General features: G+C 39.7%; 1 protein-coding gene across 1 annotated transcript in view; it reads left to right on the top strand.

Moving 5' to 3' along the window:
• Positions 1-563: 563 nt before the first annotated feature.
• LOC130707369 (ELKS/Rab6-interacting/CAST family member 1-like) overlaps positions 564-24,691 on the top strand; it is a 467,400-nt gene continuing 443,272 nt past the window's right edge. The window contains 1 exon segment of the mRNA XM_057541602.1: positions 564-1,170. Coding sequence (XP_057397585.1) covers positions 1,146-1,170 — 25 coding nt within the window. The 5' untranslated portion in view covers positions 564-1,145.

Genomic DNA, 24,691 nt, shown 5'->3' with positions numbered 1-24,691 from the left:
TTAGTTGGAATCAAAGAGTATGTAGCCTTTCAGATTGGCTTCTTTCACTTAGTAATAAGCATTTAAAGTTCTTGCATATCTTTTCATGGGTTGATGGCTTATTTCTTTTTAGTGCTGAATAATATTCCATTATCTGGATGCACCAGTTTGTTTACCCATTCATCTACCGAAGGGCATCTTGGTGGCTTCCAAGTTTTGGCAATTATGAATAAAGCTGCTATGAAACATCTGTGTCCAGGTTTTTGATGTGGACATAATTTTCCAACTCCCTTGTGTAAATACCAAGGAGTCCGATTGCTGGATCGTATAGTAAGAGTATGTTTAGTTTTGTAAGACACTGCCAAACTCTCTTCCAGAATGGCTGTACTATTTTGCATTCCCACCAGCAATGAATGAGCGTTCCTATTACTTCACATTCTTGCAAGTATTTGGGGCTGTCAGTGTTTGGATTTTCATTTTTCTAATAGGTAGGAGCATTGTCTTTAATTGGCGGGGGGGGGGGGAATAAAGGAAGTAACTCAGATATTCATTAATATCAATAGAATGATCTTGATTAAGCATGGTCGGTCCCTGAACTAGTGTCCTCCCGGACTGGGGAGTGCAGCGCGGGGCGGGGACTCGCAGAGAGGAGAACAGCGCATCAACCCCAGCGGGAGGCGCGCAGGTCTCGGGATGCGGAAGGCGGGCAGGCGCCGCGCTCCTCTCCGCCCCCGCGAGCGAGACGGTCACGTGCAGCGGAGGGGCTGACCTCCGCGGGCGGGCCTGGGAGGGGCGCCGCGCCGGTGGTTCAGGGTCGCCCGAGGCTAGGCGCGAGGCGGGCACTTGCGCAGCGCGGGGCGGAGTGCGAGCCGGGGCCGGAACCGCCGCGGGTGGGGAAGGGCGGGGAGGAGCCTGGGAGCGCGCCGGCCACCGCAGGGGGAGGGGAGGGGAGGGGCGGGGCGGAGCCGCGGCCCGCGCGCCCGTCGGAGGGGGAGGGACAGAGCAGCCATTGGGCGCGCTCAGGTTGGCCGCTGCGAGCGTGTGGCGAGCGTGGACCGCGGCGCGGCGGTGCGACTCCTTTCTCGGCCCTTCTCCCCGCCCCAGGCGAGGGCACCGTGTGGCGGCGGCGGGGCCAGCGAGGCCGGAGGAGGCGGCTGTGCCCGGGCATGGTGGTCTGGGGCAACGCGGAAGGTGAGCGACCCCCGGGCCGGCGGTGGGGGTGGGGGCGGGGTGGGACTGGCCTCGCGTCGCCGGGCGGTGGCCCAAGCGCGGGCGGCCTGAGGCGGGGCGGGGGCGGCGCGCCGGCCCGGCCCCCGCGGCCCTTGGTCTCGCGGCCTGTGCGGCCCGCGAGAAAAAAAAAAAAAAGAAAAAAGAACTTAAAAATTGAGAGTTGCATATATAATAAAATGGCATGAAACTATACACAAGCATTGTTCCAAAACCAGTTTGCTGGTTTTGATACTGTAATATAGTTAGGTAAGATGTAACCATTGGAGGAAACTGGATGAAGCATACATAGGACTTCTCTGTACTATTTTTGCAACTTCTTTTTTACCTCTGATTTTTTCAAAATGAAAAAGAAGTCAACAATTTTAGTGCTGTTTTCTTGTAGATGAAATAGTGTCCCGCCATGAAAGCAATGAATTGCTGATAAAAACCGAGGGCTACATCTCAAAAACATCATATTGAATAAAAAAGCAAATAGCATAAAAAGATATAGTATAAAGCTCAGAACATACAACCTAAACAATATATTATTTAGAGATACAGCTATGAGAAAATTAACAAGAAAAGCAAGTGAATGATAAGACACAAACTTGAAGATAATGTGTATCTCAAAGGACTAATGGAGGGTATGTGACCAAGAAAAGGGATTCAGGGTCCTCAAAGGTGATTGTAATGTTCTTTTCCTTAAATTTTTATTAATCACTATTTTATAACAACTCTGAAGTCTTAAAAATGTATAAACCTGATCTTTAGCATTTAATAATCACCTTTATTGAAAAGAGTAAAATTAAGTGAAAGGTGAATAAAATTCAGCAACATTAAACATGTGTGATAGAGCATATAATTATAAGAGCATCTAAGAGAAGATTGGGTTCTAGTTTAAATTCTGGTCTGACTAATTTGGGGTTAGTAGGTTTTGGTCAGTGGTTTTTGAAGGGCGGTCCCTGGGCCAGCAGCATTAGTACCACTTAGATATTTGTTAGAAACGTAAATTCTCAGAGCTTCCCCCAGACCTACGCTCTTGGGGAAGAGCCCAGCACTCTCTATTTTAACACAAACCCTCCAGGAGGTTCTGATGTGCACAGACTTTTGAGAGTCACCAGGAAGTTCAACTTTCTCACCCATAAAATTAGAAGATAAAACTAGATCAGTGTTTCCCATAGTGTGGTAGATGTAGTACTGATCATGTGCAAGATGTTTTTAAGTGATAGACACATCACCATTTAAACTTTTATTTATTGTAATGTTTGTTCGCCTAGTACAGATAGCTTACCAAACCCATAAGTTCACTGATGTTGTGTCATACATTGCTAAGTTTAAAAAAAAAAAAAAAAAGGAAAGGAATCAACTTAATGTAAATATAAATACTAAGGCAAAATAGTAAGGTATGTATAGCAGAAAGTAACACAGCATTGTAAATCAACTATACTCCAATAAAAATTTAAAAAGTAAGGTGATATGAGAATATCACAAAATTCCTGGGGTTAGTTCTTAGATATTAAAGTTTCGGTAGTCCTGAAGAGGATCAATCTTGAAAATATTTTCCATTCTAAACTTCTGAGACTTCATGTGCTTGCTTTTCTTACAGATCTGCCTCCTTAATTTTGCTTTTTAAAATTCAAGCTAATACGTTAAAAATTTAGTCCACACAGCTTGTGTTGGGAGAGGAATGGCCTGTTAATGTGCTTTTGTATTGGGGGATACTTATCTGAGATTGAAAATTTAACCATAGTTAATGGAAAGTGTGGATAATTCACATGCGAATCATTAAAATTAAATACATTAAGGAGAAATCTGTTTTGAAAACATGATTTAATTTTAGAAGCACTTTCTTTCACTACGTGTAGTATTTATAGTGGAATAGGCAGATGGTTTTATGTAAGGAAATGAAATGAGGTTTGTGGACAGTAAGAAACATATTTTAATAATTAGGGATTTAGACTTTGAAAAGTCTATACAAGTTATAAACAGCTACAACCTGACCGGCCCTTTTGTTAAAAAGTAAATTGATTTATTTATTTATTTTTGGCTGCGTTGGGTCTTTGTTGCTGTGTGTGGGCTTTCTCTAGTTGCGGCGAGCGGGGACTACTCTTCCTTGCGGTGCGTGGGCTCTAGGCGCGCGGGCTTCAGTAGTTGTGGCACTTGGGCTCAGTAGTTGTGGCTCGTGGGCTTAGTTGCTCCGCAGCACGTGAGATCTTCCTGGACCAGGGCTCGAACCCGTGTCCCCTGCATTGGCAAGTGGATTCTATAGCACTGCGCCACCAGGAAAGCCCATGACTGGCCTTTTTAACTGGCATTTTAAATAGCTTTTTTGCGATGTAGTTCACATACAGTTCACCCACTTAAAGTATACAATTCAGAGGTTGTGTATAGCCAGAGAGTTGTGCAGCCATCACGGTGCACAATTCTAGAACATTTCATTACCCCAGAAAGCAACCCTATATCCATTAGCAATTATTCTCCATTCCCTCTACACTCTCAACCCTAGGCAACCACTTATCTACATCTTATTTCTAGGGATTTGCCTATTCTGGGCATTTCATATAAATAGAATTTATATTTCATATAAACATAATGATATGTAGCCTCTTGTGACTGGCTTCCTTAATATAATATTTTCAAGGTTCATCCGTATTGTAGCATGTATCAGTACTTTATTCCTTCTTATTGCTGAATAATATTCTGTTCTATTGATATTATATGTCACTTGATGGACATTTGGGTTGTTTGCACTTCTTGTCTTTTATGAATAATGTTGCATGTATGAACATTCATGTACAAGGGTCTGTGTGAAAGTATGTTTTAATTTCTGTTTTATAGCTCGGAGTGGGATTTCTGGGTCAGATGATGACTGTGTTTAACATTGTAAGGAACTGACTGGATCTAAAATGCATTCTCATTCAAAGCAAAATTACAAGTTTGCTGAAAACTTAAATACATTTCTGTTCTAATTTATAATAAGGTACCAATTTTGTTTGTCAATGGTTTTATTACAGAATATCTCTCTAAAATGATATTTGGCAAAAATCATCATTAAAATACATGTTTTTGAAAACAGCAGCTTACAAACGGCTGTTCTACATCACAATTTATCATCATTTATCAAAATTGTCACATCTTCTGTGACATGGTTCTTTCTCTGCATATTTTATCGCTGCCTGTGTCATTTAGCATTTAGGGGAAGAAAATGTCATGGAATCTGCTTCCTGAGCTGATGATTGAATTCAGATTGTTTTGGTTGACTTTTACAAATAAATTACATGTTAAGAAACTGATGGTAGTTTTTTTTTCTAAAATTCTCGTTTCAGCAATAATAAAAATCATACTTCTAAAATAAAAACATAACATTTTGTAGTCTAGCTGCATCTGACACTTGATATTTTGCTGTGTTGCCCTATTAATATTTTGAAGTTATAAGGAGAGATACTTTTTTGTGTAATGAGAATTTATGTTCAGTAAATTGTTAATATTTGACCTTGTCTTACTTTCTTCTAATGCTTTCCTAAAGGCTTATGTACTAAACTACCTACCTTTAGATTTCTTTTTAGGAAAGGTGTTCAAGATATTTCTTTTTCATACCTACTTGTGAAATGAGGTTTTTAGCACCTCCTTGTTATGAAGGAATATTTCTGAAAAAAATAAGATAAACAACTAAAGGCAGTGAATAACTGAAGTAATAGAGAAGTGGTAGTATAGAAAAAAGATGCTCCTCAGGGAAGAGAAAGAAAAAATACCAGTTGGACTTGAATGGATAAGATTTATTTAAAGCCTTTCATTGCTGCATGAAGGATAAACAAAAAGAGTAGTAAGGCAGCATGAGGCATTCAGTGTCCTTGTAAAGAAGACAAGCAATATCCTTAATCTCTGAATCTATAACTATATGATTCTACACATAGATCAGCTAAAATCATCCTTTGTTTTATTTCTAGTAGGGATAAGCTGTTGTATGCACAATATTGTAATGGATGTTTGTAGTGAAGACTTGAAGCATTTGGATCATTTGGGAAGTAGACTCAGACAGGGTTTAGTGTGTCGAATACTTGTAAGCATGTGCCCTTGGGAACAACATAGTGGGAGGGAGGCAGAGGCGTCAGGATTGGGCAGAAGCTTACGTCAAAGTGTCTCCTTGGCCAGCCTTCCAAGAGAGGTTTGTTGATAGCTTGGATGTGGGGTATGACAGAAAGAGGTGTCAGGATGATTTCAAGGATTTCAGCCTAACTAACTAGAAGGACGAAGTTGTCATCAACTTCATCCTTTGAAAGGAGGTTTGGTGGAGAAGATCTGGAGTTAGGTGGGCCTGTTAAACGTTCGAGATCTGTAAAACATCTATTGGCAGAGGATGAGTTGGTGAGTCCATATGTGAAACTGGAGCCCAGGAAAGAGGTCTGCAGTATACATAAACATGGGGGTGGTCAGCATAGGATAGATGCTAGTTAGACCAGGAGACTAGCTGAGACCACCAAGTGAGCATGTGTAGACTGACTTGAGGATGAGACAGGGCTGAGTCCTGGGACACTTCAGCGCTTAGAAATTGGGGCAAATAGGGGAAACCAGCAGAGGAGACTGGGATGGAGCCCCAGGACCCAGCACACTGCTTAACAGCAGTGGGTAGTAGATGTTTATTTAGTGGATAAATGTCCAAAGGGGAGGGAAAATAACATGGGACAGTGATGAATTTTATTTCTCCAGGTAGAATAAATTAAAAGGTGAAAAATAGGATCAACTGTTATCTATCTCCTCGGTGAATGGGTGGGGAGTGAGTCATGGAAATTAGAATAAAAATAGATGTGTTCTTTTCTATAAAAATAGATGTGTATACATATAAAATAGGAACCGTTCCTTTTAATAAACTGAAGTATTTTTAATGCAGTTACTTTCTTTTAATCTTTATGGTACCTATTGTGCTTGTGTGGCTAATTCTTCGAGCAACTGTATAAAAATGTCCCTTGTGTATAGAGATGAATCCAGTTCTTCAGATTGATTATTTCTATTGTTTGTGAATATGCTTTAAAGTAGCACATTAAGTAGTTGAAACTCATTTGAGAAATTATCCTATATTTGTATCTCTCTTCTTGGTACTAAATGACAGAAGAATTTCATTTATATATTTGCTTCCATATATTTGATAATTTACAGTAGAATTTTCAGTGTTCTTCATGGTTAAAATTGGTACTAAAGGTGATTTGGAAATTGTGTTGAGCATGTATCTTGCTAAACTATAGAAGACAGACATTTTCTTCAAGGATTTTATATTCTAGGTGAAAAAGTTAAAACATTTGTGGAAAGGTACATAAACAATTTTCTTGGGAAAATATGCAGTTATGTCATTGAAACTCTGAGTCCTGTCTTCCACTGAGCGGGACATTTATTAAAGAATAGACTGAAAGTAGAAATATCTGTAAGCTTGAATTTTGACAGAATGAAAGAAGAATACAAAAATCAAGCTCACAAACTCAGCTGCCTTGATGTGGATGAAGCTTCTGTGAACAGACAGCTACTGTCCTTGAATAATAGTTCACATATCTTTTAAAGTGAATTAAGCTTTGGTTGTATTGGACCTGACCGGTCGGTGAGAAGGAGATGGCTGAGTCCAGGGAGGCGTGTGAGCTTTCTCAAGACAGACTAGAGTCGCTGGTGACTGAGACAAGTAGTGAAACGTTATTTCAAGGGTTGAAATGTGAATAGGAACCAGTGATTTAACAATGCTCATCTCTAACTTTAAGCCTTTTCTTGAGCCAGAAACCTTGGTTTTTTATGAGAGTTTGAGATTCCCTGAAGATACAACCTAGGTTGGACAGTTACCCAGCTCTATTATATATTTAAGCTCAGGAAAGTTATGTGAACTGTGTTACTGCTTCTTGTTTTTGTGAATTTTTGGTCCAGGCTTTCAGAAAGACCTGAGCTGAACTCTAGGACAAAGCTTGTGGTGACCACCATTGCTGTTTCAAGCCACTGTCCTCTGTGTTTCTTTCTGTCATTCAGGAATTTTGTTGTCATAGCTCCTCTATTACTGACGTGTGTGTGTGTGTGTGTGTGTGTGTGTGTGTGTGTGTGTGTGTGTGTAGGGGGTGTCCTTCATTTGTAAATTCTGTAATCTTTGGACCTTGGATGGAGATGGTAAATACAGAAGTCTTAGAATAGAATTGGTCCCAAACTATTTTGAGAGAAAACACAAAGCATATTAAAACTTACCTTTTCAATTAAAGCATAGGGAAACCATTCACAAAAAGGGTGCAGAAGTTGATGCTGTTGTTTATTGTGTTATATGCTGGTTATAGACCTTCATTTTACGGTTATTTCTCTGAAATGCAGTAAAAAAAAAAAAACCCAAAAAACAAAAAACAATGCCTAGCACCATAGCAGCCCCTATGAAATGAGGCATATGCTGTTTCTAAGACTCACAGCATGTTTTTCTGATACTGTGTTTGCCCATAAACATGTTGATGGTAGGTGCTGTCTGAGGCAGGGGCGGTTTTCCTATGGAAATCCTCTCTTGAACATACTGGTTTCTGATTCCCCTTGAGGAAGAATGAAGCTCCTTTTTGCTTCCTTAGCAAATTTGATACTTCAAGTATTAATAACATAGCCAGTGGTTGATATGTATCTTGATGACTTACAGGTCATCATGATGGCTGCTCTGTCATAAGTTGCTGTGGTTTCAGAGCACGTTAGAACTGTACGCAGCGTTTTGAGGTGGGAGGGAGCTGAGGTGTAATGAAAGAGAAATTCCCTGCACAGCAGTGGTGATGCCTTAATGATAAAATCATCTTGCTCGGTCTCAAAATCACTGGGTCTGCCAGCAACAGCATTAGATGTGAAGTCTGACCTGGGCTTCCATTTTGATTTTGCCATTAAAAGCGTTATGACTTTGCCCTCAGCACTTCTGCGAGTCTAGAGGAATGTTAATTACTAAATGAAAACAAATTTATGAGATCCTTTTGATGGAGTAGAGTGTAATATCTGCTGAGTGCCCCAATATACATTCAGCCCTCTAGAGGAGAAGACTTATAAGTGGTAAAGAGTAGGCTGCTTTTGGAGAAGGAAGCGTGAGGTGAGATGGCAAATTTGGGAATACGTTTTCTAAGGAAGGCCTTGGAGGAGGCCATCATTCTGTAAACCTGAACTTGAGATACAGCAGTGTCCGTTTTGGGGATAGGAGGTCTCTGGGGCAGTTATGATTGGGAGTGTGTGAAAATACTGATTCAGAGCCACGAGACCCTGTGACATTGGCTGCATCTAACCCAGGTCTTTCTCATTTAGGGCCCCAGACTAGGGAAGCTACAGTTATCTTCTGAAAGATAGTAAAAAAGATGATCTTGCTGCTCTTAAAGTGAAAGAATCCAAATTTTGGTGCAGAAATGTTTTAGGGACAGGATTGCCCCCATGTTTTTAATATCACTCTTGACTGATTGTTTATTTCGCTGCTTATTTGGGGAAAAGGATATGGAAGTTCAGGTTGGGAAAATTACTTGGAAGAGTTTCTTAAGAATAACCTCATTAGATAGTTTGTGTGTAGATGTGAGAATAAAGTTTTCTTAGAAACAAATGATTTTTTTTATAGTTCAAATATTTTATTTTCCTTAAAGATAGGAGTAGATTTTATAGTTGGAGACTCTTGCTATTATTTAAGCAATAACCAATAAATGTGAGTAAGTAGCAATTATTTAGGAAGAATGATATAATGATGAACTATTGGAAAATATAAAAACTATAGATAGCATTGTGGAATTGGAAGGGACTTATCACCTGATTTTATAGACAGTTTATCTCATTATTCAGCCTCCTCACTGTAAAATGGTAAAAATATTAGTTGATCCAGAGTTATTTTAAGGAATAAAAGAGAATTTATTCATTCAACAATTATTTATTAAGTGCTTACTAGGTGCTGAGGCACATGCAGGTTCAGAGGATGTGTCTGTGTATTAGAAAGAAGAAAATCCTGGCCTTCATGGATTTTACTGACTAAGAGGCAAGAGGCTTTACCCAGTGATGACAAACGTGATGAGGGCTTCCAGTGTGCTCCCTGCAGTGGTGTTTTAGACTGAACACAGTGCCTGATAGTTGTGGTAGAAGAAGACTAGCACCAATGTGTCTTGGATGCAAAGTACACCCATTATCTCATTTAAATCTAACACCAGTTCTATAAACTAGGTCTAGTTTCCCCCCTTTTACAGCTGAGCAATGTTGTGTTCTTTTAGGTCTGTGATCAAATCATGGTTATTAAATAAATTAATGAGTAAACTTGGACCTAAAGTGTGGTCCAAGGTCTTCAGCCAGATAGTGGCAGAGCTGGCACTAGAACTGGTTTTGACTCAAGCTCAGGGCTCCTTTCATTGTACCACATTGCCCCTCAGAGCGTGCATGGGCAAATAATCGTATGTACCATGGTAGATAGGAAGAGTGCACAGTTTCAGAGATCCCATACTTGCTAATATGAAAATCATTTCACACAGTACAAATAATAACAGTGAAATCAGGGCTGCTGGCATCCTCAGTTTTAATTCCCATCGCTAGTTATATTCAGTTATCCAGTGAGATGGACTTTGAGCTGTGGATTTAGTGTATTAAGTAATAGGATCCAACTCGAAGTTTTCTCTGGCAAGCTATTGGCTGTGAAGTAAATTCAAGGCTATTCATCCAAAACGTAAGGTGTCCTGAAGTAGATGTATATGTCATCTTGTCTAATGGGTGGGTTGTGTGAGAGATTTTTCTTTCCAAATTGAGTCATTGGAGACCATTGCTCCTATTACTGCCTTTGAAGTCCTGCAGCTGGTGAACCTTTGGTAGTTGAGATTTCTTTCTCAAAAAACAAAAACCAAAAACATGTATTATAAGTATTTGTAGTCTAGTTGTGTGTGGGTTACGTGTCTTAATTAGTAAAGTTCTAGTGAATGTCTTGGGATTTTATAAAAACTTCAGTAATAACAACTAAAAATGAACACTTCTGATCCTTTCTCGTGACCCCATAATCAAATCCAAGTCAGTTTCTACTCTCTGCCTGCTATCCTCCAACTCTGAACCATCTTGAAAATACTTGTTTTTTCTAAACATTGTTAGTTTAGGGAGTTACTTGGAGTGAGAGAGTCTCTTTCCTTTGGCTTCCTTTGGGTCAGCAAAGCAGAGGAGTTAGTTTTGGAGGGTTCTCCTTCTATGCATCATCAATTTTAGTCCTTGGCAACGTCTCCAGTCCCAAAGAAATGATGTGGGACTCCCCACGTCTTCCAGAATTTTTAGAAGGCATGTGATGTATTAACAGTACCTGTGTCTCTTCTGTAATTCATTTGGGCTCTGCAAAATGCCAAAGTGTATCTAATAGAGCAGTACAAGACATGTGCCTATTTTCTTAAAAGTCAACCTTAATTTCGTGTCACTCCAGTCTGCCGCTGGTCTACCCAATAATTAGGATTTTAAGGCTTATGAGTAGTTAGGGGCGCTCCTAGTCCAGAAAGGAGATGCAACTGAAAATATGACATATATTGGCACTACCACTGCAGTGCTTTGGGTTTAAATATTCATCAGACAAAACTAAACTCTATGAAATGAATGCCAGGATAGACCAGTCTCATCCTGATTTCCTGTCTGGAGTCTATTGCTATAAAAGGTGTATATGTTTATAATTCCTGCCCCTAATAGTCCCTTGCTTCTGTAGAGCAGTGTTTCTTTCCCAAGCACTTAAATATGTTTGATTGTACCCTTGCACCTGTCTTTTAAGGCAGACACACTCAAGTTGACACACAGTTTTTCTCATGACAGGGACCAGTTGTGATTTATGGCCATTTACAGGATGTCAGTGATGTGGAGAGGGTACATTTTGAGCGAACAAGGCTATATATGTATATCCTTTCACTTGGCAATAAAGAACATGGTAAAAAGCTGTTTTCTTCTCAGTGAAGAGCCCTTAGGCTAACTTCCTATAATGTTCACCTAATGTGTTACTATGTTCAAGTCACCTTAACAAATATTTCTTGAGTGCCTGCCTCCTGCAAGGTATTCCACTGGCTGAAGTGAAAGTTTCTGTGAGAAGCCTGATGTATAGAATTTGGAAGTAAAAAAATGCGGTGTTAGTGTGGGTCTTTACTGCTTTAGTTGAAAAGAAAGTGTTATGAGGTAACCTGTCTTTTCCTTTATGAATTTGGCTTGTTTAGTAAGAAACATATTAACCAAAGATGAAAGGTAGATTCAGAAACATTTATTCACTTTTAATATGAGTGTAAACTTTTATTTTCACCAGAAATTCCTAAACACCTTGATTATAATAAAGTACAACCCTGATTTTGGCGTTCAGGGCCAAGGATAAAAGATTCGTAGACTTACTGAAGAGTAGATTCTATGAAAGCACAGACTCCTGATAAACGCTGAGTGCCCTGTAGTCCTCTAGATCAGCGGTCCCTAACCTTTTTGGCACCAGGGACCAGTTTCGTGGAAGACAGTTTTTCCACGGACGGGGGGTTGGGGGTATGGTTCAGGTGGTAATGTGAGTGATGGGAAGCGGCAGATGAAGCTTCGCTGGCTCCCCGCCACTCACCTCTTGCTGTGCGGCCAGGTTCCTGGGGGGTTGGGGACCCCTGCTCTACATAACTGTCCTAAAAGTGGAAGAACCAGTCTTTTTGTTGGTGAGGACCCCGTGGCCTCCATCATTGTAACTACTGTGATATAACCTGTAGTGTGTGATTGATAAATAATTTAATACTGTTGACAGGGGTATTTGTTGCTTACTTTGTCCATTTGCAAGCAGTTCTTTCTTCCTCATGATACTCCTTGCATTAATAGTTGAGCGAAATGACATGGTGAGTCAATAAGACTGCTTTCCCTGTGACCAGAGTTGTCAGGACAAGTCAAGGTCTAATCAGACATTTTCATTTCATTAAGTTGGACTTTTGCCAGAGCCTTTTGGAAGCCAGCATAACACTTGTTCTTGCAGGTCATTGGCCCAGACACAGTCACATGATTACACCTCCATGCGAGAATGTCTGGGAAATGTTGTTTTATAGTCTTGTTTCGGAATAAAAATCAGGGTTCTGACGTTAAGAAAAAGGCTACTGCTGAGCTACCCCAATTCTTTTCCCTACCTCCGATTTCTTCCTGATACTTAGATGGAAGATCTGGCTGTATTCCTTTTCTTGAACTCTGTGTGGCATACTTGGGTACTTCATGTCCTAGTCTTTCAACCTGAGAGGAGGATCCTTCAAGTTTTTGCAGCTTTCAGCTCCATGAGCTCAGTAGGAGTATCCTTGAAGCAAAATAAGAACGGGGTGTTGCATGCTCTTTATTTTTTTTAAATTTCATATTTTAATGATCAATTTTAGTTATCTATGCAAAGTGATTCATGCAGATCATAAAATTCTTAGAGGAAAAGGAACCCTGGGACAGAAGACATGGGTCCACTGAGGGCGGTAGTCATGGTTTGCAAATAAAAATTGTGACTGCAGCCAGAAGAAGGAACAGTGGGTGCTGAGAAAGGAAATGACAGATAACCATTCCTAGAGGCTTTATTTGGCTTTTTAGAAATAAGTAAATGAAAAGTTCCCTCTAGTTTGCTGCTTTGAGTCTTCCCTTTGAACACATCATCTAGGCAGAGTTGACATAGATGGTTCTTTTAATTTAAAATCTCTGTAGTCTTCAAACAAGGAGGCCCCATGCAGGCAGTCTCATAGATGGTTGTACATGAATTACTCATCTGTCTTCAAGAAAGGGAGTTTGTGATTTCCTTCTAAGAAAAGGATTTGCAGGATGTGGCGGGAACGAGGTGAGTGAGGCCTTCAACTTCCATGCAGTTGTAGACATTTTGGAGGCAACTTGAACTCTTTGGATCATACTTTAATCCCTGATACCTAAGGATGGCGATCCTAATTTCAGCATCTGGGTGGTATTCATGAAAGACTTCTGGTTGAATAAGTTCGGAAGGATGCTCATATGAATAAACCTTATTATATGCCCCAGTTTCTGGGCAGCCTGCAGTACCGAGTTCTGACCTGGGATTAGGATGCCTTGTGTGGAGCTAGTGCCACTGCAGCTCTTAAGTCTCATCCAAGATGGTTATTTTCCATGTGCTTCTGAGTAGCTGTTTCTTTGGCTTTCTAATAGCATGGATACTCAGCATAATCACAGACTCCTAGATATGGAAGTATCTGAATGATAATGTAGTCTAATTTCGAAAGAAATGAAATGAAAGAGGCCAAGTGACTTGCTTCAAGGTATCTGGTAGAAAAACTGGTGTTAGAACCTTGGTTCCGTGTTCTCAGTCCAGTGCTGTCTTGCAGTGCACTGAATTTCTCAGAGAAAATGAGACTAAATGCGGTGTTTTTCTGTGTCCTCCTTTGCTCCTGGTACTTAACAGACCTGGAATCTACTCATGTATGTGTCAGGTTTTAGATCAGCAATAGGCTCACTGATTATGGAAATAATTGGGGAGATGTGATATGTGTGAAAGTTTCAGGTAAGCGAGGCAAGGGGTTATTGTGGTGGATTGGGAGATGTTTGCCAGTTCAACTCACATTTCTGCAGTGCGTGATGGGACTTGGGGCTCTTCTTTCTGTAGCTTATTAACAGATAAGCTGTTTCGCTGCTGGAGCTGCTGAATCTACAATAGCATGAATCAGCAAGAAGGAGGTGTGATTAGTCACGTGGACTTAGGCCTTTCCCATTGCCAAGGCTTGATATATTCACATCTTCCACTTTTTTTTTTTCCTTCCGGTTTTACTGAGATATAATTGACATACAGCACTGTAAAAGTTTAAGGTATATAGCGTAGTGCTTTGACTTGCATACATCATGAAATGATTATCACAGTAAGTTTAGTGACCATTCATCATCTCATATAGGTACAAAATTAAAGTAGAAAAAAAGTGTTTTTTTTCACATCTGTTTTTTCCTCTTTGTAGAGGCTCATCACATGGAATGATAGCATGTTTACTCTTCTGTGTTACACTTGGTTTAGTCCACGTAATTACATGTAATGTAAAATTACATACAGTGCAAATCAGTCAAGAGGCTATCTTTCCTTCCTCCATCTCTGAGACATGGGTGACCACTGGAGGCCACTCTGTTGACATTTCTTGCTCTTGTCGTGGCCCTGTTGCCAATCAGTCTAAAAAATATTTTTCTGTGAATTTCTTGTGAAGTTATTTACATGAAAAGTTTTCTAAACGTATGTAATTCAAACTTGATTCTTTGTTTAATGCCAGTGTAATTTTTATGGACTAGAAAAACAATTATATGAATTCTAGATTTTCCCGGGAAATCTATAACATGCAGATCTGAAGTTCATATGGGACCTCTGTCTCCTCGTGAGCCCTAGGTAAGGTACAGTGAGGTTGGAGAGGTGGATAAAGGAAGGAGTGAGTGATGCTTCATTGAGGAAGGTGAGCAAGGTGGCCAGATAGGTTTGTTTCATGACAAAGAGTGTGATTTAAGCACTTGCTTTCTTTTGAAAACATCTCTTTTCACCATCTCCCTATCCTGATATCACAGGAGGAAGGAAAAAACCAAACAAACCTGTTGCCTCATTTCCTAAAGCAGTAATTCTCAAACCTTAATGAACATGCAAATCACCTTGCATTTTCCAAGACTGCCGACTCTGATTTAATAGTGGTGGGGCAGTGGTTCTCAAAGTGTGTTCCTCAGAGCAGCAGCTCTGGTTCCGCCAGCTGTGTTAGAACTATAAATTCATGGACCTCGCCTGACCTGCTGAATTAAAATCTCAGAGGATCGGCCTCAGAAACTGTTTTTACACATTCACCAGGTGATTGTTGTGTACCTTGAACATTTGAGAATCACTGCCAGTGAAGCTATTCTCTTGGGATTTTCCCAGGCCTCTGGTATTTGCTACTCTGTGATTGGGCCTTGGTATTATTCCCTTGCTATTTAGCAATTGAAACTTTGGGGCAGAGATGTTACTTGAGGCTCCTGACTGGATGTTAGTGTCCAGCAAGTTAACTGGCTCTATTAAAGTATGTTTCTTAGTCCTTCACCACTCTCTCTGTTATAACCCTGATACTTTCTTTGTAAAGCAAAGATGCCATTTCATGGAATCATGAACATCAGTACCATGGCTAGACACCATACATAACATGGCGATTGGGTAATACCTTAAAAGGTAGACTGAAAAAGAAACCGACGAAATAAAACACCCCAGAAGAAAATGCTCTTGTAGATTTTCAGGGGTTTTACATGTTAATATCAACTGAGTCCCAATTCACAGATAGTTTCAATCATATTAATAGCCAGTGGGCGTTGTTACCTAGATTCTATGCCTGCTTGGTTCAGATGGGTGCAACCATGCTTAGCAGTGCCTTTACCAGTGTTGCCATTACTGGTGAAGGAAGAGTATTTTATAATAGGGATTGAATTCTCTCAGAAGTCAGTTTTCTTAAGTTATTTGCAAAGGATGAATATACCTCCTACAGTGTTTCAAGAGCTCTAACTTTAATTTTCTGAAAGTTTTATTGATTTCCTCCAAAGGCTATAGCTGGAGAAATACGCACTGTATGTTATTATTTGTCAGATTGTTTACAGGGTCTCCAATATAGGTGGGCTGAGGCTGGGTTTGTGCTTTTCCTCTGGGAGGTTTTTCATCTTAGAGAAAGGATCCATGTGTTTTGTGAATCTCTATAAAGCAATGAGAGGAGTTCAAAATTTATTAGAGATTCGACAAGTGCTCCAAAGAGGGCTATTTGGGCACAAGGTCTAGATGCTAATGTATTACGTTCTTTGAAAACAGCTTAAATATAAGTACATATAAGAACCCTAGTTAAGATTTAAGGATAATGCTGTAAGATCTCTCATAAAGGAGTCACAAAAAGTGCTGCAAGTTTGTAACCTTTCCAGAAGCAATACAGTGTATGTTCACCCCTCATTTGCAACTTGAAGAAATTTACCCAGTTTATGCGGAAAATTGAAAAGAAGCAGATGCTTATTCCTAAGCTAGAGTTTTGAAGGCTAACAATTAAAATAAACATGTCTCTGCCAAAACTTGAACTAAATTAAAAAATTTAGCATATAAATTAAAGCTTACTTAAAACTAAATTTATCAAGGAAATACATTTGTTTTGCATTACTGGTTTCAATTATTGTGAAAAGGCTTCCATTTCTATGGAACACTGAAGATTTTTTAAAGTTTCCAACAATTTATTAGACAATTGCACCACTGAAAATGAGTTACGAGTGTCTGGCTTAAATGTATGAACTATTAGCACATCGTTGATGAGCTTAGAGAGAGATGTTAAAGCAGCCATTATCCTCCTGCAGGTTCATGTTCCTATTCCCAGGGGACTGTAAGAAGCTGGTTTGTAGACTGAAAACAGATAAAGCTATGGGCTGAGGATATACGTAGCATCTCTTCTCTCCTATTCGTTTGTTCTTTCTCTTGGGAAACTGAATTTTTGGACATTGCTGATGAATTGCTGTCAGGCTTGGGTACTCTTAGTTTATTGCCATAGAAGAAGAGAGAGATTACTTCCTTGTTTGCAGTACCTGTCTGCTCTAGTCCTGTCTGTACAGTGTTTCCTGATTAATATTTCCTAAACACCTACCTCATAACTTTTTTTTTTTGTGTGTGTGCTAGGGCTTTCTCCAGTTGTGGCAAGTGGGGGCCACTCTTCATCGCGGTGCGCGGGCCTCTCACTATTGTGGCCTCTCTTGTTGCGGAGCACAGGCTCCAGACGCGCAGGCTCAGTAGTTGTGGCTCACGGGCCTAGTTGCTCCGCGGCATGTGGGATCTTCCCAGACCAGGGCTCGAACCCGTGTTTCCTGCATTAGCAGGCAGATTCCCAACCACTGCGCCACCAGGGAAGCCCCCTCATAACTTTTTTTCATTTACTAAATATTAGTTCTTATTTTCCCAGCTTTCTTGAGGTATAATTGACAAATAAAATTGTATATATTTAAAGTGTACAAACTGATTTGATACACCTAGACATTGGGAAATACTGGTCCTGATCAAGTTAATTAACATTTTCATCACCTCACATAGTTCCCCTCTACCCCCATACCCTTGTTTTTGTTTTTGGTTTTTTTGGTGGTGAGAATGCTTAAAGTCTGTTTCAGCAAATTTCAAGTATACAAGACAGTATTATTAACTACTGTAACCATGTTGTACATTGGATCCTCAGAACTTATTCATATTCTTCTTAAAAGTGAAAGTTTGTACGTTTGACCAACGTTTTCCTGTTTCCCTCATCTCCCAGACCCTGGCAAGGACCCTTCTATTCTGTTTCTATTAGTTCAATTTTTTTTTTTTTTTTTTTTTTTTTAAGATTGCACATGTAAGTGATACCACGTAGCATTTGTCTTTCTCAGTCTGACTTTTTCCATTTAACATAATGCCCTCCGAGTTCATTCATGTTGTCACAAATGACAGGATTTCCTTCTTTTTTTATAGCTAAATAATATTCCATTGAATATATATACCACATATTCTTTCTTCGTTCATTGATGGACACAGGTTTCCTTCTCTTGGCTATTGTCAATAATGCTGCAATGAACATGGGAATGCAGATATCTCTTTGGGATACTGATTTCATTTCCTTTGGATATGTATCCAGAAGTGGGATTGCTGGATCATTCGGTAGTTCTATGTTGTAACTTTTTGAGTCACCGCCATACTGTTTTCCATAGTGACTGCACCAATTCACATTCTCACCAACAGTGTACAAGGGTTCCCTTTATTCATATCCTCACCAAGATTTGTTATCTCTTGTCTTTTTTCATAATAAACATTATAATAGGTAGTGAGGTCATATCTCATTGTGGATTTGATTTGCATTTCCCTGATGATTAGTGATGTTGAGCACCTTTTCATATATCCGTTGGTCATTTGTATGTCTTCTTTGGGGAACTGTCTATTCAGGTCCTCTGCGCACTGTTTAATTGGATTTTTTTTAAAATTTTGCTATTGAGGCATATGAGTTCTTTGCATGCTTTGGATATTAATCCCTCATCTGATAGGTAGTTTGCAAATGTTTTCTCACATTCTATAGGTTGCCTTTTCATTTTGTTGGTTGTTTCCTTTGCTGTGCAGAAACTTTTTAGTTTGATGTAGTTCTACTTGTTTATTTTTGCTTTTATTGCCTGTGCTTTTGGTGTCAAATCCAGAAAGATATGGCGAAGACCTATGTCAAATAGCTTACCACCTATGTTTTCTTCTAGAAGTTTTATGGTTTCAGGTCTTACATTTAAGTCCTTAATCCATTTCAAGTTAAGTTTTGTCTATGGTATTCTTTCGCATGTGGGTATCAATTTTCCTAACACCAGTTATTGAATAGACTATCCTTTCCCCATTTTGTATTTTGGGCACCATTGTCAAAGGTTAGTTGACTGCATATGCATCCCACATAACTATTTTCCTGAAAACTTTCATTTACTCCTGTTTGCTGTGCCAGGATTCATGGCCCTCAGTTTACTGTTCTCTTTTCATTGATCCCTAATCATCACTCGTCTGCTTCAGTCAGTCCAGTGATTTTCCTTCTTCCACCACATCTCAGGTTCATGCAAAGTGGCTTCTTGGGCAGAGTTGCCTTTTCTTTCTAAACAGGTCCAGTCAGATCATCACATATGACTGCTTGTACATATAGAGGAAGGCAGACTATCAGGAGAAAACTATTTTAGGATTCTATGTTATAAACATTTTAACTAAAAAACTTTTAAATTTAACGAGTTCATGCTTCTTAAAAAGAAAATGCTGAACACAATTTAATCCTTTCCAGGTAAATTAGAGTGACATTATACACAGTAAAAATAAGTTGCATTGTAGTGATTTCTACTAGACAGGTAAGGTATTAAGGACTAGTTGTCTGATCCTACATTGAATAATACATCTTGCAGCTGATATTTGTTTTTATAATGAATGCACACGTGTGTTGGTTTAAATTGCTGTGTTGAGATTAAGGTTCTCAGAAATTATTTCTACATTACCAGGAAGTGGTACATTTGAAGCCTCTCCTGTACCATCTTGAGATTAAAAAAAAAGATAAGAACTTTCTTTTATTTCCATTACTTAAGTTTATTTAAACTTGTGTTTAAAAAACAAAATATCTTCTCAAATCCCCAGTCATATTTCCATGCAGCTTGGTTCTAAGAGTCCTGGAAACAAAGAACAGTATCAGTCCAGGACCTTTGCAGGAAATGTCCTCAAGATCACTGGTGCATCTTAGGATGTTAGCCCAAGGGCCAACTGGGATATCAGGCCACATTGAAGAGATACTTTAATTTGTAAGATTTGTTGTGACCGTCAGACAACATATGTCTTTTGACTCCATTAAGGAATGTGTGAAGGCACAGCCCTACTAATGCTACATTAGCTATCTGTCTTTAACTTTCAAAAATAATTTGAAAGCATTTTTAATGCCATTTTTCAGACGGCGAAAAGAAGTGCAAAGAAGTTAACTTGGCCAAATATAAGTGAAGGAGACGTGATTTTAGCTCGAGAACAAATGCTTTGTCTCATTACTGTACTGCTTCACTATAACAATCAAGATGTGGAGATTTCTAAAATTTTCACCATGAATGTTAAGAAAACACTAGATTGCATGATGTGTTACAGAAACACCCACTAAAATCCACTGAAGTAAGAAGTTGTGAATTCTCTCTGTACTTTGATAAATTCCCCTTGGGAGCACACCGGTTTGGAATCAAGAACGCTTGGTTCTAGTCCTAACATCTCCATTCTGTGGGTCTCAGTTTTTAATATTAAAACTCTCCAAGGTCCCTTCTTAGTGCAGTGATACATGCCTATGGAATTGGGGCTTTTTGCATGCTTTATGAAGTATTTTAGAGCCAGCTGGCCTGGCACTTTACACTGGAGGAAAAAGTAGCCATTAAGGTCTTAAATTTGTCCCGTGTAGTAAAGACTGAAGGTGAAGATGAGAAGTTTTGTTTTCTTAGGTTTTGTTGAAGCAGGCTGCTACTGACTGCTGCCCTGGGATGCTTGGGATTCGTCATAGGGCCGGAGGCTGTGCCTGCCGGTCTGGCAGTGGGCCATCCTGGCGAAGCACAGCACAGGGGCTGGTGTACGCTGCCACGTGAAGTATTAGATAACTGCCCAGAAGAGCTGCCATACAGGCAGAGGAGGGGGTATTCAGGGCTGCCCATGGTAGTCATAAAATGATAGATATGAATCTAATCTTAGAAAAGCGAGTTGAACTCCCTCACTTTTAGTTGGGGCTCAAGGAAGTGAGGAAAGTTGTGCAAGTTTGTACCTTTAGTGTGAAAGTTGAGGATGGAATTCGGGTCTCCTGACTACTTATCTAACTCACCACTTACACTCATTTATGCTAAATACCATGCCTCCTTTTGCTCCCACAGGAATATGGTCACTTGGTGAATTTATGTTCATTTATTTCATGTACAACCTGAAATGCCTCTTCTTGCTTATCAAATCAACATAAAGCACTTGAAAATTGGATTCAAGCTTAGACAACAGACACAGTGACGTATTAAGATCATTTTATGCCGTATCATGATGATTTTTAGGGAGTTAATTAATTTCCGCTCAAGGAAGCGTAAACGGCAACTACATGCAGGTAAAAGACAATAGACAAAAAGGTAGCAGTAAATGGTTGCCCTTTGGGTTCCACAGGGCTTGTGTTAGATAAGGTCTTACTTTGCATAGTTATGATGCGGTAAAGAAGTATACTCCCCACTAGTAAATATTTCAGAGATGCTAAATTGGGAAACTGGCAAATTGCAGGTATGAATGGATGAGTACAATGTGCTCAATGAATAAGGAATCAAAAGGAATCAGAAGGAATCGAAAGAACGTAGGCACCTTAAATGTCTTCAGGTACAAAGAAATCACCACAAACGAGACCATGATGGAGGAGAGGTACTGGCTTGTCAATAGATTTGGGTTTGCAGTTTGGAAACCACTCTGTAAACTCCACAAAAACTAATAATTGTGCTAATAACCTTGGTGTTGATAATCATAATCTGGGTATTCAGATTTACTGGCATGACATTATGCAAATCAGTTAACCTTTCTGAAAATCTAATTCCTCATCTGTGAAGGAGTTGGATTAGAATATATTTCCTGGCTTAAATAACCACTGTTGGACAAAGAATCTTATAATTAGTATCTGCAGCTCTTCAGGAGGAAAAAAAATAACGATAATTGATAACTTCAATGAGTAACTTGATTTCTTTGAGTTATGGGATAGTCATGCTTTTTTCAGTCGTCATAGATACTCCCCATCGCTTAAGATTATAAATATATGAGGCTTGAACACACAAAGGAAACTTAGAGATAGTCCAGCCCTACTCGAAATTTTATTCTTTTTTTTTTTTTTTTTTTTAAAGGATTTTCTTTTTATTTATTTATTTATTTATTTATTTATTTATTTTTGGCTGTGTTGGGTCTTCGGTTCGTGCGAGGGCTTTCTCCAGTTGCGGCAAGCGGGGGCCACTCTTCATCGCGGTGCGCGGGCCTTTCTCTATCGCAGCCCCTCCCGTTGCGGGGCACAGGCTCCAGACGCGCAGGCTCAGCAGTTGTGGCTCACGGGCCCAGCTGCTCCGTGGCATGTGGGATCCTCCCAGACCAGGGCTCGAACCCGTGTCCCCTGCACTAGCAGGCAGATTCTCAACCACTGCGCCACCAGGGAAGCCCCGAAATTTTATTCTTAAGGGTGGAGAGGCCTTGAATTACAAAGTGACTTGTCTAACTGGTTAATGGTGAAGCCCAAAGGACTAACAAGGCTTCCCAGTTCTCCACACACAGGGCTCTTTTCTCCTATAGGAAAAGAGGTAAATAGGTTTTCTTTCTCATGCCAATTCAGGTTGATTAGTAAGGCCTGGCTGTTGAGAAAGACTGTGGAACTGAGAGCCAGGTACTATAGAAAAGACTCATGTTATTGATTAGGACTGTTTGCTAGATAAACAGAACAGGGAAGTCACCTATATGTTTGCCACCTCCTCTCAAAGCTATGGTTTACACATGTTCCTTGAGGTTAAACTTTGAATATTTCTTCTGCCTTGCTTTTTAACAACCATCACTCACAGTATTAATTAATGTTGTCTAAGGTATTTCACTCTAAGAGACGGCCTATGTCTCAGTGGACCAAACTTGGATTTGGTCATTAGGAAATACGTCATTCTCAGTGCTTGGATCCTCATTGGGTTTTCTTGAGCTGTTTTTCATTTCTGACGCTGCTAAATGTTTTAGACTTCTCCATTAGCATCATGTGGCCTGTCTGACTAGGATTTCAAGCTGCCAGGGCAGGACCACAGCTCTGAGTACAGGCTGGCTGTAGTTTTGTCCCTCATGATAAGACCATGGAATACAGTAGGAGAGGAGCGGCAGATACCTTGTCCTTTGTGGTTCCGACAACTTAAGTGCAATTCTTGGCAGCCTAGCTTTAGACTCTGATATGGGCCTTTTCTCGTATGATGTTGCAGGAAGCTTTCTCTTGCTGCTGACATGTTCTGGCTCCTTGGTTTACTCAGAGGAGTGGTGAAGGAGACATACCTCAAGCCAGGAGCCGCTCTGTTGGCCCTTATGCTCTACTTTCTATAACTTTGCAGGATTTTGGAAGAAAATGAGAATATACTCTGGAACTGGAGATACATATACCCACACATAGATTCATATATATATATATATATATATTTTCACTTCTTCAGGTCTTTGTCCTCATTCCTATCATCTGGAATTGTTTTGAAAGAAAAACGCATATTACCCTCATAAGGAACTAGAGTTTAACTTCGGAAACTTATAACACATTTATAAAAGACACAAAGTGTTCTCTCTTTTTAGAACTGTTCAAGTGCAAGTCAGATTTGAGTTCAAATGGAATGAAATGCCTGTTTATTTCTGGAAGCAAGTTTAGTTATTTTCTAGTCCAGATTCTTTGTTTTACAGATGAAAAAATGGAAATCCAGGGTCTAGGAGGGTTAAGTGATATGCTCGGTGGTACATTTCAGAAGAAACAGAATAGGAAAAAGAATCCAGAACTTGCCAATTTTGGGTCTCACGCATTTTATCTCACACCGCACTACTGCCTCTGGGTTTAGAATTACAACAGTTTGGTTTCCTTTTAAACTGATGACTTAGGGTTTTGTTAAGGTTTGATTTACAGTCTAGTAAAAATTTAATACTTATGTTCATTTTGGGTTTTAGCAAGTCAATACTATTCTAGAGTTTTATTTTTATTTTCTTTAAGCCTGTAATGGGCATTGAGGTCTCCCTGTGGTCTCTGGACTTCTCTCTCGGCTTTGAAGATTCTGCTGTTCCCTGCTCCATCTCAACTTATGCATATTCTCAACCACAGGGGAGTCTGGAACATGCCAGACGTTATGGTGAGGCTGTTACAACGCTCACCCCGGTCTAAAACCTAAGCCACAGGAGACACAGACTTCTGGTTCCGCAGAAAGCAGGTGTTACAGGTAAGGAAGGGAGCATAATGTACAACAGCCAGATTTTAAACAGCTCTGCTCAGATTTCATATTCCCACACTCCCTCTAATTTACAGGCTTCTGTTCACAGGTAGTTTGAAAACCTATCTGTACCAAATTTAAATATTCAGTGACTTGCCTATAACTAATCATACTTGAAATTAAAAAAGCATGTGTGAACAAGCAATAGCACTAACTAGTACTCACAGGGGAATATTCCAGCTATATTACAATGAGACTTTTGGCAGTAAAAGCACTCAAGTACTGTTTCTTAAAATGTAAGGATTAGGTGTTCTTGAGGTACAAAAGAAAAATCTATTCTTTGCAGATGGAGGGGACAAATGAAATGGATTCACTAGCAGAGTCACTTTTATGGAAATTTGGATCTGTACTGTGAAATTTTAGTGTTTAACCAAGATCAGAGGCCTTGTAGGATGATTTTTTAACATGCTGGATTAGAAACACCAGACAGAATTGATTCCCAGTAAAATGGAAAACGTCCTGAATTAAAAAGGGGCCTCAAAAAAAAAAAAAAAAGGAGCCTCACTTGGTAACACTTAATTTTCTAACATGAGTGCTCCAAACTCTTAATAACTATTTTAAAACACTTGATAATTTCACGTAAGATAAATTTTACGTAAGAATAAAAAATGGACAGCGTATATGAATTTGGTGAGACTGAGCATACAATGTGGATTTGCCTTGGAAAACTTGGGCAGTTTTTGAGATTATTGAAGTTGAGCGTCTGTTGCAAGATACCTAAGTGAACTCTCCCAAAGCATTTCCTGGAAGCATTTGCCCAACAAGTAATCTTCAAACAAACGAACAAACATACATACCCACCATTCCTCTATTCCGTGTAATATAATCCATGGACCAACAAGAATAAGCTTATTTTCTACTTGTACAATTTTTGGGTGGTGCGGCTTTTCCTAACCTTCTCACCATCTGTCAAGACATAACTTTCATTACTCTCCAGCATCACTTTTAACAGCATCATCTTTCTTTTCGTCCTTTCTCCTTCCCTCCCTCCCTCCTCCTCTCCCCCTTTGCTTTTCTTCCCTGCCTCTTTTTTCTTTCTTTAAAAGGAATCTCTTTTGACCTG

This window comes from Balaenoptera acutorostrata, chromosome 2 (assembly GCF_949987535.1).
Source record: "Balaenoptera acutorostrata chromosome 2, mBalAcu1.1, whole genome shotgun sequence".
NCBI classification, from domain to species: Eukaryota; Metazoa; Chordata; class Mammalia; order Artiodactyla; family Balaenopteridae; genus Balaenoptera; species Balaenoptera acutorostrata.
This window is presented reverse-complemented; position numbering and strand designations above follow the sequence as displayed.